The 19,277-nt window shown below is 34.8% G+C and overlaps 1 protein-coding gene across 1 annotated transcript; it reads left to right on the forward strand.

The window, feature by feature from the left end:
• Positions 1-465: 465 nt before the first annotated feature.
• Positions 466-19,092, forward strand: LOC111055592 (glycosylphosphatidylinositol anchor attachment 1 protein). Its single transcript, XM_039443677.1, has 14 exons — positions 466-612; positions 4,324-4,465; positions 6,258-6,475; positions 7,746-7,905; positions 8,707-8,814; positions 9,829-9,908; positions 10,188-10,307; positions 11,709-11,827; positions 12,577-12,657; positions 13,106-13,209; positions 13,647-13,777; positions 15,992-16,200; positions 17,428-17,589; positions 18,226-19,092. Exons 2-14 carry the CDS (start codon positions 4,324-4,326, stop codon positions 18,530-18,532), a joined length of 1,941 nt encoding a protein of 646 aa, XP_039299611.1. The 5' UTR covers positions 466-612; the 3' UTR covers positions 18,533-19,092.
• The last annotated feature ends 185 nt before the right edge of the window (positions 19,093-19,277 follow it).

Below are 19,277 nucleotides of genomic sequence, written 5' to 3' on the forward strand. Positions count from 1 at the left end.
AGACTATGCCTATTATAAGATAAAGAACTGCCTAGTCTTGGTTTAGTCAAAAAGTGGTGAAATGAAAGGAAGAAAAATAATATTGTTTCCAGACAGGAAACATGCCCTCATCAACAAAATAATATAGTACCGGTTGCAAAAAAGCCATTTAAATTTAACCGTAATTAATTCCACAAGAACCAATCAGAGAAGACGTCTTTTCAAAAACGCCTTCTCTGATTGGTTCTCGTGAAATTAATCGCGGTTAAAATTTAACCGGCTTTTGGGCAACCGGACCAGGAGTATAGGGCATAGGCTACATTTTTTGCTAACCTCAAAATTCTTGAGATTAGACATTCCATTGATACTTATCAATATTTGACTATACTTATTGATTAATAATATCAATACTCATCAAATGTCGACTACTAAGATAGCCATCGATAGTTAATTGGTTGATCTTAATACCTCAGTCGATACTATCCTGTCGACATCGGTAGTCGATAGTAAATTTGGTTATTGTCATTATTTGTCAGGAAGTTGCTTCTTGTTAATTTTTAACTTAGAAAAAGTGGATCTTTGCAATAATATGTACATGAACAATCCCTGAGATAATATTTTATCGATTCCAAAGTAAGTTGTCATCATTATTAATAAATAGCCACTATTACATTATTTTGAAATAGGTATACCGTAGTGAAAAGTTGAGGTTATATTTGATAAACCGGGATATTTTAAAACGTTACTTACTATTCCTCTTTACTTAATTTCATAACTTATCCAGTCATATTTTTAAAACTCTAGATAGACTAGAATTTTCCTTTTTTATATTATTGATTGTATATCAAACTGTCAGCTTGGTATTTCAATAAAATCGATAGCGTCCCGCGTATTTAAAGTTTTTGTGGGTTTTATTTGTGTTTAAGTTAGGTAGGTACTGTATTATAATTTTGCTATTTTTTTACTATTAAACTCATCATATTTGTTCATAGCATAGCTTTATATTTACCATTTTTCATGGCAAAAAAATACAACTCCAGGTGACTTATTTTTGGACTATGTAATGGTGATAGTGGATAATTTACCTGGAACCATGAGGTTGAAGATTGGAGATGCTCTGCTGACAGTTCTAGCACATGCTGTAGGTCCACTCCAGATGACAATAAGGACGTATCATCAGCAAATAGCAGAGTCGAGCCGTTGTTGTCCAAGTCATTTATCATTATGATAAACAGGATTGGTCCAGTATTGAACCCTGCGGCACTCCAAAATTCACAGGAAGTGGGCTGGAAGAAGCTCTTGCCTGTGTTCGGCAAGATCTTTAAAGCTGTTTTGTACACTCAACTAAGTGCCTATTTTCTGGAAAACTCACTCTTCTCTCCTCATCAGTTTTGGATTCCGAAGGAGACGTTCTGCCACTGATGCTGTTCGTAGCTTGGTGGAGTACTTGCTAGCGGCATTGGAGGATATAAACTCAGTGGCAGTAACCCTATGCGACCAAGGGCATTGACTGTGTTTCTCACTGCATATTGTTATAGAAACTTGAGAGATATGTAGTTCAAGGGGTGGCATTCAAAATCCTGAAGGAAATTCTGGCTCATCTTAGACAGGTGTTGTCAATTGGTGGTGCTGTGTGGAATGCTCGTGATGTATGCTGTGGCATGCCTCAGGGTTCCATCCTGGGACCTCACCTCTTCCTCATCTTTATCAATGACCTCAGGCTGGATGAGAGTGCTCTTCTACTTGCAGATGATACAACCCTAGTTACCAGGAATAAAAATTTTGATGTGACAATACACAGGTCTGCCCAACAGTTGGAGTTTGCCAGTGATTGGTTCCGGGTGAACAAACTTGCATTGAGCGAGAGGAAGATACAAAATGTACTCTGTACTCTAAGGTGGAATCCTCCAATTTTCGGGGGTAGCAGTGTGAAGCTGCTTGGATTTATGATCGATGCCACATTGACATGGGAGAAGCATGTTGACATGATCTCCAATAAACTGTCAAGAGTCAAATATCTGATGCGCAAGCTGAGAGGTCACGTTTCTTTGGAGTACCTGGTTACAGCATACCATGGCCTCTTCCACAGCCATACCAATTATGGCACTGTGCTTTGGGGTCATGCAAGCGGTTGCAGAAAGATCCTGCTCCTACAAAAGAATGTAGAGATCATCGAATGTTGGATCATCACCCCGTCTGCTGGATCATCGGCTGGGACACTGTGCGCCAATCTTTTGGAGACTGAAGATTATGACAGTCTATAGTCAGTATCTGTTTAGTTCGCTGGTACTGTTGAAAAGAGGCCAACAAACCTTTCAGCAAAGAGGACATGTACACAGCCACAATACAAGGAGGAGGAATGATATCAATTCGCCTCATGCCAAACTGGCTCGATCACATAATAGCTTCTCTGTTGATTTACAACAAGATGTTGGCGTATTTCCGTAAGTAGATGAAGAAAAATTTCGAGAAAGCACTTTGTGAGAGGCTTGTGAGTCTAGCACTTTACTCCCTGGATGAAGAGGCTACACAATGTTTTCTTGAGATCTATGACTGACCACCCATCTTGATCTTAGTTAGCATTTCTCATCAATTTTTACATTTGGACGAAATCTATCCATCAAGTATTGGTCATGGATGGAGATTACTGAATTACAAGAAGTGGTCTGGTAATCGTAATCATAACTCATGGTTTATACCGATTAAAACTGCTTAAGATCAGCTTTGCTATAGATAGTTCAGTCTTGAAAATAAGCTAGAAATGACATCGGCTTTAGCCTCAAATTATACGACTGGTATATATTTTGTTTCAATAACACTTCTAAAAATTTTAACTTTATAGCTTAACTGTAGCCCACATTTCATTACAAGGCCGCCTTAAGCCTTAAGTTTTGTTTTCCAATTTATTTGAAATAGAAATTCTTTTATTTCTCCTATTATGATATAGTACAGTTCAATAATCAGTAATATGTAATACAGGAATAAACATGTGCCCGTGTAAGAAGAAGATTCTGAAGTTATTTGAATGAGTTGTATCATAGAAAAAGATAGCATAAGAAGATATCCCATGGTATCGGGCGTTGGTGCTCAAAATTTAAATCTTTAACTCAAGCCGATATTCCACTTAGTTATTTGTCGTAAAGCAATGTGACGTTGGTAGTCTCTCATACTGTGCCGTTCTTACTTCTCACGCGGCCAAAAACAGTAATAATAGGCAGCAGTTGACAGTAATCGGCTTGGGGTGACAAATATCGGCTTGAAATTTGGAACATAAATAAACGACCTAATAATCTGCTTTGAGGCCTCTTGGTAAGCCGCGCGGTTGAGTTGGAGATAGAGGTACCTCAATGCAATGTAAAACAAATATCTATGTCGACCTAGACCTCTTACCTCCTTACTATGCGCGTACCCTAGGTAGGAGAAAGGCAGACACGCACTAGACATTTTGAGTTCTTGGCAACAGCTGGGCTTACTATGAATGAGAATCACATTAATTAGCCCAAAATCCCCACGGACTGGACACAGGAGCCCGGCAGTTATAAGCTGTGAGGGAAATGATATATTACTACAATATAGTACTGTCAAACAAAATCTATCTGGAATATCAGCCACTTGGAAGAAGAGATTAATTTATTTCACAATTTTACAATGGAAGCAACAGGGACTTATTGCTGACGTCCCAGGAAGAGATGAGTTGATTTTAGAGGTCCAGAGGTTCGGAACTGGCAGTAATGTCTAACCCGTGAAAGGAGGAAGAAGAAGAAGAAGAAGAAGAAGAAGAAGAAGAAGAAGAAGAAGATATGGTACATAGTGATGTATACACTTGCATCATAGAACGCTGAGTGAAAAATAATAATAAATTATAGTGGCATAAATACCAGAATTTATCGTAACAATTCTTTTTTCTTGAAAAGGATCCAAAGTTATTAAAAAAATGAAAACTCTACTATAGGAGAAAAATAGCATCAAAATAATAGTTTAGCAGACTGCAGCTGGGACTTGAATGCCTTTCTTTCAGGACAGCCAAGTTTATTGTGTAACAAATCTCTATTTTTCTTTCAAATGTACAACTACTCTCTTTGTTGGAAACAATAGTAGAAATTATAAAATTAACCAGTTATCAAAGTCAACAGATGATGAATTCCTAATAATAAATTTAATATTGATATATCGAAACTGTGAATTTATCGGTATTAATGAATAACAGTCCTAACAAAGAATCACACATAACACACTTTGTGATCTGTTCAATTTTGTTATTATTAAAAACAATTTAACTGTATTCTACAACTTAAATGAATATTAGCTCCTCCAAATTGCTAATTACATTGATTTTGTTGACAGATGGGACTTTTAACGGATCCTGGCACCAGCCACAGTCATCTAAGGCGAATACTTTTGCGATATCACAGCAAAGTATGCATCCTCCTATACTTCGGTGCAATAATATGGTTCATGCTACTTGCACATCATAATTTCAATAATGGTATGATAACAAGTACAGTCCAGTCACTATATACATTGGTGTTTGCAAAATATATTGTAGTTCTGATAATTTAATATGCTATTTGGATACATAAAAGAAGAGCAGAACCAATTTCTGCATGCAAAATTTCCTTTTGCTAAATAGAGATTGCCTCAAAAGCCTCGAATTTTTTGTTCCTCTTCTAGTTTTCAGCGATTTCCGCAATAACGGACAAAAAAATCATTTTGTTCAGTTTGGGTAATAAATATTCGAGAATAGTTAAATCAATCACAACTCTCTATTTTGAATGTGATATAATCATTCATTATACTGTAATGTATTCATCAGTATTTGGACAATTGCAGTATCATTTTCACTTTCAACATTTCGTAAAGCTGTAAATAATCTACAATTCCACTTTCATTTACAAGCAGCTAGTTAATGAATCACTTTCCACACTTTTATAGTGATATAGCTATCTTAATTTTAAGTAAATAATAGTAAAAACTGTTGCACTTTATGTGGAGCGCTTTTGAACATAGCATCAATGTTTAGCACGATGGATGATGTGTCCGAAAGCAACTCCTATGGTGATAGTTTTCACTTTCTACTCATAATTAAGATTGCTGTGTCCTTATGAAAGTTATTCAGCACGTGAAAAGTGAAATTTAAATATATTTCCATGTTATACTGTTATATATTTCCTTTACTCATGATTTAGACTACCATATCATTATGAAAGTGATTCATCATTTGAAGGAATGTGAAATTTAAGTTTATACTTTGACGCGGGCCTAGCCTAAGAGGAATGCACACGATTATTTCTATTTCATTATGTTTTGTAATGCCGCATCTGCATGTTGGCCCAATGAAGGGTAATGTCAGTCAGCGCTAGCGTGTGGATGGGTGGTTTGCCAACGCTGGCCTTCATTGGGCACTGGTCACATTGCAGGCTTGGCCAGCGACTGAGCCAACATGTAGATGCGGCATAAGAATTGTACCATGAAGTTGTACCATGAAGAATAAAGTAATTTTTCCTCCACCTACTGTCAAAAGTACTTACTTTACTCCCTGAAACATGATACTAAAGTGTCACTTTTTCGCTCTCGGTACTAAAAAACAGAAAAACTCCCTAGGGAGTAAAAGTGACTCCATTTAAATAACATGGGAAGCATCTCTATTTTAAAAACGTACATTTGGAATAGTTCAGAAGGTCTAAGCTCAGATGAGGAAGCATATAGAGTAGTCATTAAACAACTAAATTCAATACCTCAACCAGACATTTGATCGATATAAAATTTATGTTTGTATGCTGAAATTATTATTACAAACTTCATATCACTATACTAAAAAAAATGTATATATTTTTTCTTTTATTCCATGTTATTCAAAATATCAGCCAACGAATATTACTTATTAACTAATCAAATTTGAAACGGGAACTTCATCATAGCTGTAGTTTTGGCTGTCATTGTTGTTACAACTTTAGCAGACAGATAGTGCTCTCGGAGGAGAACTGTGATTACAAGCCAGCTGTTTCTGTTTACTTTTTAGATTTATGTTGTAACACATTGTTTGGTCACATACGTTTTTAAAAATTATTTTATTAGCAGTTTTTATAAAAATGTAGGTGGAGGAAAAATGTTGTGTATATCACGAGTGAAAAATGTTTTTTCTCCCTCAGGAAAATTGTTGCCCTCGGCTTCGCCTCGGGCTTCAAACTTTTCCCTCAGGGAGAAAAAACAGCACTTTTCACTCTAGATATACAAATAACTATTATTTGGTGTTAAGACCAGGAATTTGTTGTTTACAGCAACGTATTTCTCGGAGAACGCACTGCTGCCCGGACTGGTGAAGGGAGAATACGACATGGACACAGAGGCACGCTCTCTGCTGACTGAGTTGGAGGGGGAAGCCGCCTCACACCCCAACTCCCTCCCCTCCGCTTGGCTGCTCTCCCGCTTCCATCGGCTGGCACTAGACGCTTACACGCACAACTTCACACTCAACTATCCGCTCGGATCTAGCTCGGTAAGTTGCAAACAAGGAGGCGCACATGCTATTGACAATATCAAGTCGTTTTCATTCAAATTCGTTTATTTTTTTATTTCGAATATCTCATGAAAAAATCGTCCTGACCATTATTCATGAATAGAACAACACAACCATCATCTATTAATAAAAATAATATTTTTTCCCCTATTTAACAGTACTATTTGTAAAAAGCTTAAAAAATAGTCAATAAAGGAATATAATCAATAAAATAGATAAATAATCAATTGAGGTAAAAATTAGAAGGCGAAAATTAAAGGTTCAAGAAACACTCATAGCCATCTAATGACACAGCTATTAATGACCATAGCAAACTCTTGTCATCTTTAACTCAAATTCATTCCAATGGACCTTTCTATCATAGCGACAAGGTCTGTTGAAGATGTTTATCTCAAGAATAGACTGGAAGTTGGAGGATACCTTACTTGTTCCTTAACTTACTTGACGTCATTTCACAATCAATCATCTATTTCACAGTAAGGTTTGAAAACTTCGTTGGTGGAGTCATTTAAGGAGGGCCTCGGTACATCAATTGTGTATATTTCTAACATTTCTTGAGATACTGAGACAAGTAGCATTTTATTTTACAATAAAAGTTTTATCATACGTTATACAATATAGGTTTACAATAAGTGTCGAAATCTATTTTTTCCTTTTTCAATAGTGATTGTATAATGTTTTATTTCGTTGCTAATAAAGTGGGAAATTGAGCCGTTCAGGGAGGGTCTCAGTTAGTCGAGGTCTTAGTTCATCAAGTGCCTATTTTGACCATTTCTTGAGATTCCGAGACAAGTTGGAAATTGAGCCGTTTAGGGAGGGTCTTAGTTAGTAGAGGCATCAGTTAAGCAAGTGCCTATTTTATCCATCAATAATGATAATGAGATATTTTCTTGAGATACATGACATGTGAGACATCTCAGATACAGACATGTGAGAAGTTGAGCCGTTTTATTCACCAAGTCCCACGGCATCGGATTTTCGTTGCAGGCTGACACAGTTGCAGGTTGTACACAGTGAGCTACACCGTTGTACACTAGTAGTTAGGTACTAATGAAAATGTGTTGGAAAATAGGGTAGGCTAGGTTAGGTTAGGAAGATAGGTTAGGGAAAGGTTTTTGCTTTTAAATGTTATTTAAATTTTTTTGTAAAAAATAACATGTACATCAGTCTATATCTATAATATACTATAATAATATTAGTCATTACATTATTCTGATGTTTACCTATCTGTGTTGTCGATTTTTGGTAGAAATTTACTGGACGCAACGTGTATGGCATCCTACGTGCGGCTAGGAGCTCGAGTATGGAGGCAGTGATGTTAACCGTGCCTTACAGGCCTCCGAACAGTGTGCACCCCACCACTGCTCCTGGACTTGCTCTCATGCTCTCTCTGGCTAAATTTTTCCGCAGTAAGTCATCATGATAATTATTCATTTAATCCATTAAAACTACGCTCTTTTGGTCATTATTCCCAACATTTAATCATTTTTACAATACGGCACATATGGGTATTTTCAGTCAACATAATCAATTTATATTGTTTGATGTATGACTATACTTGATAGTCACGTCCATAAGTTGTATAGTTTTCGAGATATATGCGACAAATAAAAAAATGGTACCTGCAGAACCCCCACCACCTTAGCACAGGGGGTAGGGGAGGGAACTATTTATATGTTTACCTCCTTACTTCGCCAAACAGAGCAGCAGTGTCAAAAATTATCTTCCAAACTTTTCCCTCTATAACCTTTCTTTGACTAAACTAGTTAAACATTTTAAAGAATTCATCCATTTATCAAATTTTTGTTGAAATTGACATGAAATATTTAGTATGAGTTCAGTTTAGTTGATACAGGAGAATCAATTCTTAAAAATCCACTCAATTTACAAATGAAGCGATCAAATTTACTGAGATTTATATATTCTTTTATTTCCAAAATAATTCAAAACACTGAATGGAAATTATAAGAAACTGCATAATAATCTATTTATAATTTTTTTCCACACATTCATGCTAGCTAATCTTGTTCATCTAGCTGAATATATATATTTAATGGTATGGAATAAATTAGATGTAGCATTCCTTCTAGTAACTAAATTCTTCTGTTGAAAGTTCAGCTGTAAATTGTAGAATGCCTGACGCTATGTATTCAATATTACAGAAAGGGAATTCTGAAAATTAAATCACAATCTCATGCTTTTGTTGACAGGACAAAAATATTGGGCCAAAGATATCATATTCCTCGTCACCGAGCACGAACAGCTCGGAGCTCAAGCTTGGCTTGAAGCTTATCATGGCGCTTCTTGTGGGCTACCAGGTGATTTTCACAATTAATTTTTTCAATTACACACCAAATAAAAAATAAAATAGAAAAGAAATAGTCCTATTGTTGAGGGAAAAATCCTCATCTCAAGTAGTATTCAACAATAAGTCTTGAAGTGTAGGTCAGCTTCAGAGAAAATTTAATAAATTGAAAGACTCTTTGATCAATTCTAGGCAGGCATTATCTTCTTGTTTGATTTATTTAGTTCAACATTTTTTTCAAAGTAGAGAATACTATTATTATTAGTGTACAAACTATTCTTGATCATACTGATTCTGAACATCCAAACTTCATAAAATATCAATAAAAATCAAACCCTTGTCTAAACATCTTCTTGATTTAAAAAATGATTAAGGTCAAATCAAACGAAGATATTCATAAACAAATAAATATAATTTTATTGCCAAGAAATAATGCATGCCATGAGCAACGTCAAACAAATTCACAAGTAATATTATCATCTAAAATGAAGTGTTATTATTATCTAATAATTATTCATTCAACTTATAATTAACTATCAATTCAATAGTTTTCAATAGAATATTGTAATCATACCGTACTTAAGCTTGAAAGCTAATGGTGATCAGAATTTTTATTAGTATTTACATTATAGTTGAAGGTCATTAATTTCATGTTCAAAAAACTCGTCAATAGAATAATAAGGATTTTTGACCAACCAAGAATATGATATTTGTCTGAAGTGGAACGGTGCCTCCGCCAAGCTTGTGGCAGTCTATTGAATACGACATAACCATTATTCGACTTCGATAATCTGCTAAACGGATTTGATTAGTTCGATTTGATTTGATTTGAAATGAATAAGACGCATGATTATTCACCATGATCTTCTTTAGTTGGGGTAAATGAGTAAATTTAATTGAAACATAGATTATAAAACATTCAAGAAACATTTGATTATGACATCAAGAAAACATTTGATTATGACATCAAGAAACATTGAGTATAATATTTTGTCCTTCTTAGCCGGTTTTTTGTTTTATTATTTAGGCGTTCTTGATCATGGCGATCTAGGAGGTCGTGGAGGAGCTATTCAAGCAGCTATCAATCTAGAGATTCATGCCAGCAAGGTACGGTTGGTTTCAGCCTCTTAAATTATTCAGTAATTTAATTCTATATTTGATATTGCATGCCTCATCCACTTAACTCCTCAACGAAAATTTACTTTATTGGGAAAATAATGGACTGAAATAAATGATCAGTTTAATTCAATTTCAAAAACAATAGAGCCTGAACCAGGTACTTGATGGATCACACAAGGAGATTTTGTTCTGGTTGATTATTCATTTTTATAGATTATAGTTTGACAATATCAATAATGTTAATTGTGAATGTGTTTGCTTTTACAGATTGGTTACATAGATATCAAAGTGGCTGGCTTGAATGGTCAGCTTCCCAACCTGGATTTGGTGAACCTTGTACACCGAATGTGTTCCAAGGAAGGTGTCCGTCATACTTTCAATAATAAGGCAGGTCTTAAAATAATGTCAGATTCTATTTAATATAGTTTTTAAAAGTAATTGAGGTATTTCTAGTCTCATATGTAAATTGTTCTTTATAGATAATGCTCTTTCTCGTTGTTTGAAACATCGTTGTTCGTTTCAAACCTATTCTAAAATGCAGATTTTTAGATTAGGATATCCTCTTCAATGTTGTTATCCAATTTGAAACAATTATGATAAATTCGAACATCATATTGAATAGTAAGATTTGAGTCTGTTTTCAGGTCCTGTTTAAAATGTTCAGTGAATATTCTAAAATGCAGACGTTAGATTAGGATATCAACTTCAATGTTGTTTCAAATAATTATGATAGATTCGAACATCAGATTCAATAGTAAGATATGAGTCTGTTTCCAGACCTTGTTTAATGATGTTTAGTGAATATTCAGAGTGTTACCTATTTGGATGATTCATAAAAATGTAGTCAAAAGATAGTGGGCTGTATCTAGTCTTGCCTGAAAGAAAAACACTCCCGAGTTTTTACTGTTAGTGCAAGATCGTTCCTCAAGTATTTACGAATTATACATTAAAAAATGCTTGGACGTAAGTCAGATGGTGCCGTGGTGTACCATCTTACATGGAATAAGCATTCCATTGTTAGTCATCTTCATCGACATTATTTTTATATCCTGGATTGATTCGTGGTCTATTGGTATTAATAGTGCTTGCGTAGCAGCCTAGAGGTCCCGGGTTCAAACCCTGGGACAAAAGTTTTTAGCCAGGTCACTCCCGTGTTGTAGAATGGGACCGTTAAACTGTAGGTCCGGGCTGAAGTATGTATATGTAAGGCCCATTGTCGGCTATGACTTGAGTCCAAGCATGCGCGGCCCAGTGGAAGCACCATTTTTAATTTAAAATTCGTAAATACTGCTAGCACCAGTTACGGTACGATCTTTTACTAACGAACTAATAGATTCAATCGATAATCCAGTAAAAAAATTGTGTTTCTCTTTCAAGCAAGACTAAGTACAGTCTTTATCTCTTATGAATAATCCAAATTAGTAACTCATTTTTGAAAAACTTTGTATGATGAAATCGTAAATGAAGCAAATAAAAATGTTTTACTTCTAGTGGTATGCCTATTTTTGCCGCTATTTTAAAGCTCAATTTTTTATTTTTTTTTATCACATTGTGTACAAATACTTAACATGAGGAAAGGCACAACAGGCTCATGCCCAAACTGTCCCATTTCCAATTTATACTATACTGACCAAATCAAAATGTTGGTTATGTCACTTTCACTTTTCAAAATACAATTTACGCTCTATATAAATTAATAATCTATATAATTTCATAATATATTTCGATGACTCACTTCTGTTAATTCACTTATTTTCATTTTTTTATTGTGTTTTAATATTTGTTCAGGAGAAGGTGTACAAGAACAACTGGTGGGCTACTTGGTCCCGAGGAATGCATACTCTATTATCGATGGTGCTCACTCAGGCCACAGGAATGCCAAACGGCAATCATGGACTTTTCCATAGGTATTTATTTTTATATAGGTGCTTTGTTCATTTAAAAATATTATATTTATTTCAAGAGTTCGAAATATTTAAGGAATTCCAATTTTTATAATGAACTAGCTGGCCCGGCGAACTTCGTACCGCTAAATAGTTTAATGCATCTCATGACAAACTTTAGCTGGATGCACACTTGAGGAGGCGCGATGCGGAATTTTATTTATATAGATAATTTTCCAACTGCAAAATAAAAATAGTTTATTGAAAATCAATTAATTCTGAACACCGAAGACAGTATAATTATTCGAAACAAAGCAATGTCTGTAGATTACATGTGAACTTTGAAGGACCGTAGGAAAGAGTCCTGAAGTCGGCTTATAAATTTGATAGGCCGTAAACCTGGTCCTGAACATAACGAAAACAACTAAAAAATCATCAAATTCGGTGCACACATTGAATGTCAAAACTTGAGGCTCGATTTTTGTTAAAAAGGATAAGTAGTAAAAAATTGGAAATATGTATAATTCATTAGCTTTATACGGGTACATTCATTACTGTATCTTTTGATTTTTTAGTGATAGAGTTAATACGATATCCTGTGAAACTTAATAAAACATAATAAGTATTGCATTTGAGATTTGTTGAAGTGGCTATGAAAATATGTTCTTCCTTTTAAAATATGTGATTCAAGGTATTAATTTTACTATGATGTAGAGTATTTTTCTTACGATTGTGTAATTTCCTAAACGCATGTGTTTAATTTTTCTTTATAGATTTGGAATTGAAGCGGTGACCCTCGAAGGGTTTGAAAAGGTTGGAAGAGGAAGTCCAGCAACATATTTTCAGGTTGGAAGGTTAGTAATCACATATGCAATCAATTGACTGACGATTTTTTGTATAAAAACAAAACTATGAAACAACTTAATACTTTTTTATTTGTCTGTTTCGTCTTTTTCTGATTTAGGGTTCTCATGACACATTATTGAGTAAATACATTTTTAAAACAAAATCAGCTTAACGTGAAGGCTCATGTGAAAAACTTATCTTGAATCCTAGAGTATTAATGAAGTCCAAAAGATTTGGTGACTTGTTCTTGAAGTTGGAAATTCATTCAATTCAAAAAATTCATCTTCATCACATGCCCCGTACAGGTTGTTAATTAGTTCATGCTATATCGATTATATTTATAAGTTGTATTAGATTGATTCTCAGATGTAGGTTCTATTCTTTATTATTTTCTGTTTTCGATGTAGTAAGTTTCAAAATAAATTACATTAATCGAAAATGTTTTGGTATTTTCAGAGTATTGGAAGGTTTATTTAGAAGTCTCAATAATCTTCTTGAACGATTTCATCAGTCGTTTTTCTTCTATCTTCTACCTGACACTGACCGTTACATATCGATTGGTGAGTTAAGTGTGGCTCAAAATTTAAACTTTAACACAATATATAACCTGTGTTTTTTTCTCTATGCAACAATATTATATTGCAATTGAAAATAGTGATTCATAACCATTCAAACTCAACAGATCAACATGTAATTAGTTCTGCCCTACAAAGTACTTCAATTAAGATTTTCCTCAATCATTATCCAAAAGTATTGAATATTTTATCAAGTTCCTCGCTTGACGTTTGACTCAGATTAATATTTCTCTTCTGAGTGTTGGTGATTTTGATTGTGGAAAATAATTCATGATTAATCAGAGATACCATGAATTACATTTATTTATTCCATAACTAAAATAGAAGTATATTTATTTGTTATGCAATTGAGTTCATTTAATTCTATTTTATAAAATTATCAGTGCGATTGAGCAAAAGTATCAATATTTTTTCTTACCCAGGTTTATACATGCCCTGTCTTGTTATGTTGGCTGGAGCGCTCATCATTAAAGCTTTCACTCTGTGGATAAAAGTTCAAAATAATATTTCTATTGCTGAAATGGAGTCACCCAGCTCGGATGAGAACAATGAGGTAAGCAGTTTGATCGTATTCTCTCTATTTCATTCAATAGCGACAAAACTGCAATATGATCATATTCAGATATCAGACTTTTCATTCGAATGAACAGTGAATTTGTGATATGAATAAATTTTCTTTACGTTAAAATGTGAGTAAATAGATGAAATGCATAATATACTTTATTTTCAATCAAGTGTATGAAACGCTAGTTAACTGTTTTTAAAGGTAGCAATGCGTTAAAAGTTTCAAATTGTAGATGAAGAGTGCCTGAAAAGACTACAATTTTTCAAGTATTGCATAATAGAATGAGATAAGCTTCATAAAATGAGCCAAGTTCTAAACTGACTATTCTAGGGGTTCATTCAGTGGGTAGAACATTCTATATAGGACTTGTAGATCAACCTGTAAAAATTTCTATCATGCTTATAGTGTAAAAACGTTAACTGAAACAACTTTGCTTTGCTTCCCCCATTCCTCCATCAAATGCCCGGTTCCACCAAGCTCGGTCAAGACATTTGAACATGGTATCCAAATTCAAAAAATTCAAATTCAAATTTTATTTATTCAAACTCACAATATTCACATTCATAATCAATAAGAAAAACAAAACACTCAGCTCAGTAAGATAAAAAATAATTAATGGAAGATTAATAAAATAAATACTGGTATGTTTTATTAGATATACGGTAAATTTGTGAATCGGAATAAAAAATACTACCTGCTGGAAGTATACAATACTCCACGTTTGCAAGCAGGAATGAATATCACTTCAACTAATTTTAAATGCATGAATAAAAGGAGAAAGAAAAAGAAAAGAGAAAGAAAAGACTAGCAACCATTCACTCTCACATTCACACACCTTGCACACTTTCCAAAAACAGCTCATCTTACTAATGCTTATTGCCAGCCACCAAAATTACATTTTAACTACGAAATAACATTGAATAAGGATTCTAAATGGTCAGGCATAAGACCTCTGAGCCATCTAAGAATTCTTTTTTTGAAAACAAGTTGATTTTGAAGCCTCTTGATTTCAATTGGGATGTTATTAAAAAACTTGGGGCCAAGAAATACAAACTTTAATCCTTAACTTTATCCTTTATCTTTATCTTTATCTTTTAACTTTTATCCTTTAATAGTGTGCACTGGAATCATCGACTATCACTATGTAAATCATACTCCCTTTGGAAGGGTGACCGCTTGAGCCAACTCCTCTAAATTCATGAGTTGTAAAATCGCTTACTGGTGGTTTGGAACCAACCTAAAACTGTAGGTCCATTCATCTCTCATCATCATCCACCTCATTACCCACACACAAGCCTAGAGCTTAGAGCTTGTGGGCGAAAAAAATGCTATGTTCCAGTGCACTCGTTCTAAACCATACCTAATTTGACCATGTTCAAATGTCTCGACCGAGCTTGGTTAAACCGGGCATAAATGTTCAATATCGTTTCTTTTGCGAACATCACTTAAATCTGACCACGTCAAAGTAATTGAAGAGAAGTCGATACGCAGAAATGCTTGATACACTCTAGAACTGGAACGTATCAAATTGCTTGTCACTATGCTCTACAATGTACAAAATGTACAAACTTAACTTACAATGTACTTACTTAGGAAGCGCTAAGCCACTACCTTCGTGAACAAAGCCGTAGTGCAGTCGTGTCACGTCAGCACAGGTAGGGCTCCTACACCAAGAAAAATTCGTTGATTTCAGCTGATCTATATCAGCTAGTGTTTTTATTGGTGTAGGAGCCCTACCTGTGCTGACTTCATACGAATGCTTCATGGCTTTGTTTACGGAGGTAGTGCTACAGTCGTGCATGGACCTTGGCTTCTTCAACAATTCGCCTCCATTAATCTCTCTGATTGGTCAGTCTCTTCCAGTTCCTCACTCCTATGAAGCCTTGATGGCTTAATATATACTATATTATTTACTTTAACATTTGTAATTGATTAATACTCATGCGAAACTGTTCAATAATTATTTATTTCTTAAGTTTGATTTAATTTGAATTTTATATTGTCAATTTTTGTGAATTTTACCATAGGTGACAGCCTTGTAAAGGCTTATTATCTAATCCTATCTAATCCTAGCAATCTTATCTAATCCTAAGCACGCCAGAGGCTCTACAATGTACATAAAGAAAATCCTTCTATGCTAGGTATTAAAGACTTTACAAGTTCCTATTTTACATTGCCAACAATATTCTATCGAATGTTTAGGATAGCAGTAAGGGCGACAAGAGTGTGAATTTGAATGTGATGATGGTGGGGACGGCAGTGTTCATCAATCATGTGCAGGGCGTTCTGCTGTTCAGCGGCACTCAGCATTTCACTCGCATCACAGACGCCTACTCCACTGAGAACTTGCTCTATGGCTCCTACCTCATTGCAAGTCTACTCACTATTGCCTCGCCTTATATCATTAGGCTGTAAGTAATTTAGGTACTCTACACTGTATAATCATGTTTTAATGCAAAAAGGAATACATTTTATCTGAACAAAGGCTCTAATAACAGCCTGAACAAACCATACTTGAGGCTAAGCAAACCAATAACATTAAACCAAACAATAACAAGGCTGAACAAACCAATATTACTGTAATTTATAATCATTCCATTTGTTGAGGGGCAATTTGAGCTTTGAAGATCGCATTTCATGAAACTGACAATTCTTATTTGGTTTTTATATGACGTACATGTCCTGGGCTCCCCTACCTAGCGTAACAACAATTTGAGCATTACACATCGTGTGTGCACGAATGTGCACGACCACTCTGCGTTTCAGCAAAAATTATTCAAAAATTTAATTTGGTGATTGCTCAAACGGTAAAAGTACATTCATATTTGTGCACATTCGAAGCACAAAAGGTTGAACCTAAATTTACTGTCTTTCATCACTTTGGGGGGAAGCAACCGTTTTCTTGACCCCTGTACTGTACCTCACTTCTGTGACGACACATTTTTTGCTTAAAAAGTGTGCACAAACGATACATGTACATGCACATTTGTGCAAATTCGAAGCACAAACGATTGAGCCGAAAACTGGGGTGTTTTGACTGTTTGGGGGTCTAGCGTTTCCCCAGCCCCCATTACTTGCTTCAAGCTCTTGCAATTCGTATTGACTGCACAAACGCGAAAGTACGTGCACAATCGTGCACAAACAAAATCCTTACCGCTATGCTCAAATTTAAGAAATGAGGGGGCTCTCGTTTCCCTAGAACCCCCCCCCCCCCAAATTAAATTGTTGAATTATTTGTTCAGTTTGTGTGCACATACGCAAAGTGGTCGTGCACAAACGATGTGTAATGCTCAAATTGCCGTTACCCTTTGTGGGGGGGGGGCAGAACATGAACGTTTTGATATGTAGGTAGATACCTGAAGTTGTTTAAAATAATTTTCAAGATGAATTTATGAAGTTGACATTCAATCCAATGAGTGGATGAGTTTCATTTATTTATTAGTTCATTCATGAATAATCATATTATACCCTATACCGGTTTCAGGTGATTTTCGTGACTCGAAGGATTATCGACAACGCCTGTTACATAAAAATAATCCTTCAATTTCGTGATTAATTGAGCAATCACATCATTTCGTGTTATTAAATATATTTTTAATATCTATATTTATTTCTTTAAATTATATTATTGTTTTTAGGCATAAACAATCTACTGACCAATGGGTGCTTCTGAACATAATAGCCCTTCTAGAACTAGCAACGGTGCTGCTAGCTGTGGGAATGAATAACTTTTCATTGGCTTTTCTGACCGCTGTTATTTATGTTCCTCCTGCTTTATGGCTGCAGGCATCAAACAACAGGTCAGAGATTTTCCAAATGTAAACTATATATTTCTTGTATCTACCAAGTGTATTTGTATAGAATGTGTAGAACTGTTTCAAAATTGCACTGAAAAAATACTTGTCAGGGATGTTGATTTCAATACCCCCAATAAGAAGGTATTAAGGTAACTGAGGTACAATCAACATAATTATATTATAGGATGATAAAATGAATGCATACACTTGATTCAAGTATTTTTACTTGAATATTTGTATACTTTCAGTGTTCAAATAAACAATAGTATTCAATATACTTCCTATATTAAACAACTTTAGTTGCATGTATTTATGTAAGCAACATCTTTAAAAATACACACTAATTTTATTCATAATACTCGTAATGTGCTCAAAAATGTTACTTATTACTCCAAAACATTCTTTCATTCAAATTAATTTGTCAATAATTATGTAATGTATGTATATATTATACTGAATAACGTTATATTATTGTGGGATTCAAAAGAGTTTTCTAGTTCTAATTTTAGTACAGAAATTTATCCTCGAACTTCTTTCTTATTATTTCCCCGGCTTGAATATAACATTATCCTGCTAATTCAATGCTTCTATGAATAAATAACCACTTGTCAACAACCTGAACAAATTTTCTGTTTGCAGGTGGTACAAGAAACTGCTATGGATGCTTCTTCACCCGTTGTTCATGCTGTCTTGGGTGGTGCTAGGATTCACAGCAGTGACATTCCCAGAGCTGCATCCACTTGAGCTGCTAACCAAGGCTTTTGCGGCCAACAAACAGGCACTGGTTCTCTGTGCGGTCGACTCTTACATCTACGCCAGCTGGACATTCAATGTGGCCACCATATTCTTCCTTCCAACTTGGTCTCTGTTCTGGCAACTCTCTCAATCCCACAGCGAAAGCCTAGAAACAACGCCTGAAGAAATGACTGCCAAAAAAGAACAATGATCTCACTGTCAAAGACTGATAAGTCATGAAAAACAAATTTATTTTACTTATAATAGGATGAGTAGCAGACAGCCAGTTGCGAGTTGTTTCTTATAGCGACTGGAATGTTATTGTGAAGTTTGTTTCTAACGTAATAACATCTATATTCATGAAAGGGTACAGCAGTAATGTAGAATTTTCACAATATTGATACTCACATCACAGTACTTTATCACCTTGTGCACGAAGGAAAATATAATGACAGAATGTTATTAGAATCGTTGACTGGAGTAGTAATGGTATACAAAAACTGCAACTACCGAATATTATTAAGCGGGTCGCCCATTTAAGCTACCATATTTCAATAAGTATAACGATAATGGTGAAGTCAACTCCACAATCCTTGATTTTTTCAATTGTAATTACTCATGCTTTAAATATTCCATTATCAATAATTAATATTATGTAGATTAATTCATAATTCAGCTGTATTGGAACAAATATATGTGTGAACGTTTTCAAATATAAGACTTTTCTATGATGCGTAATACTGTAATAAAACTCGTGATTATCTCGATAATTATATTGGTTCATTTTTCTCTTCTTACCACCACCACCATCATCATCAGTGCTCTGTTCTGCCCTAAGGCAGGTCCTTACATATGATTCCTTCTTCTCCATTCCTCTCTGTCCTGTGCGATTCTCTTCAGCATGAAGTATTTTCCCTTCTCCATGACATCATCCACCATTGACATCCCTTACTACC

This window comes from Nilaparvata lugens, chromosome 1, assembly GCF_014356525.2.
Source record: "Nilaparvata lugens isolate BPH chromosome 1, ASM1435652v1, whole genome shotgun sequence".
Lineage (NCBI taxonomy): Eukaryota > Metazoa > Arthropoda > Insecta > Hemiptera > Delphacidae > Nilaparvata > Nilaparvata lugens.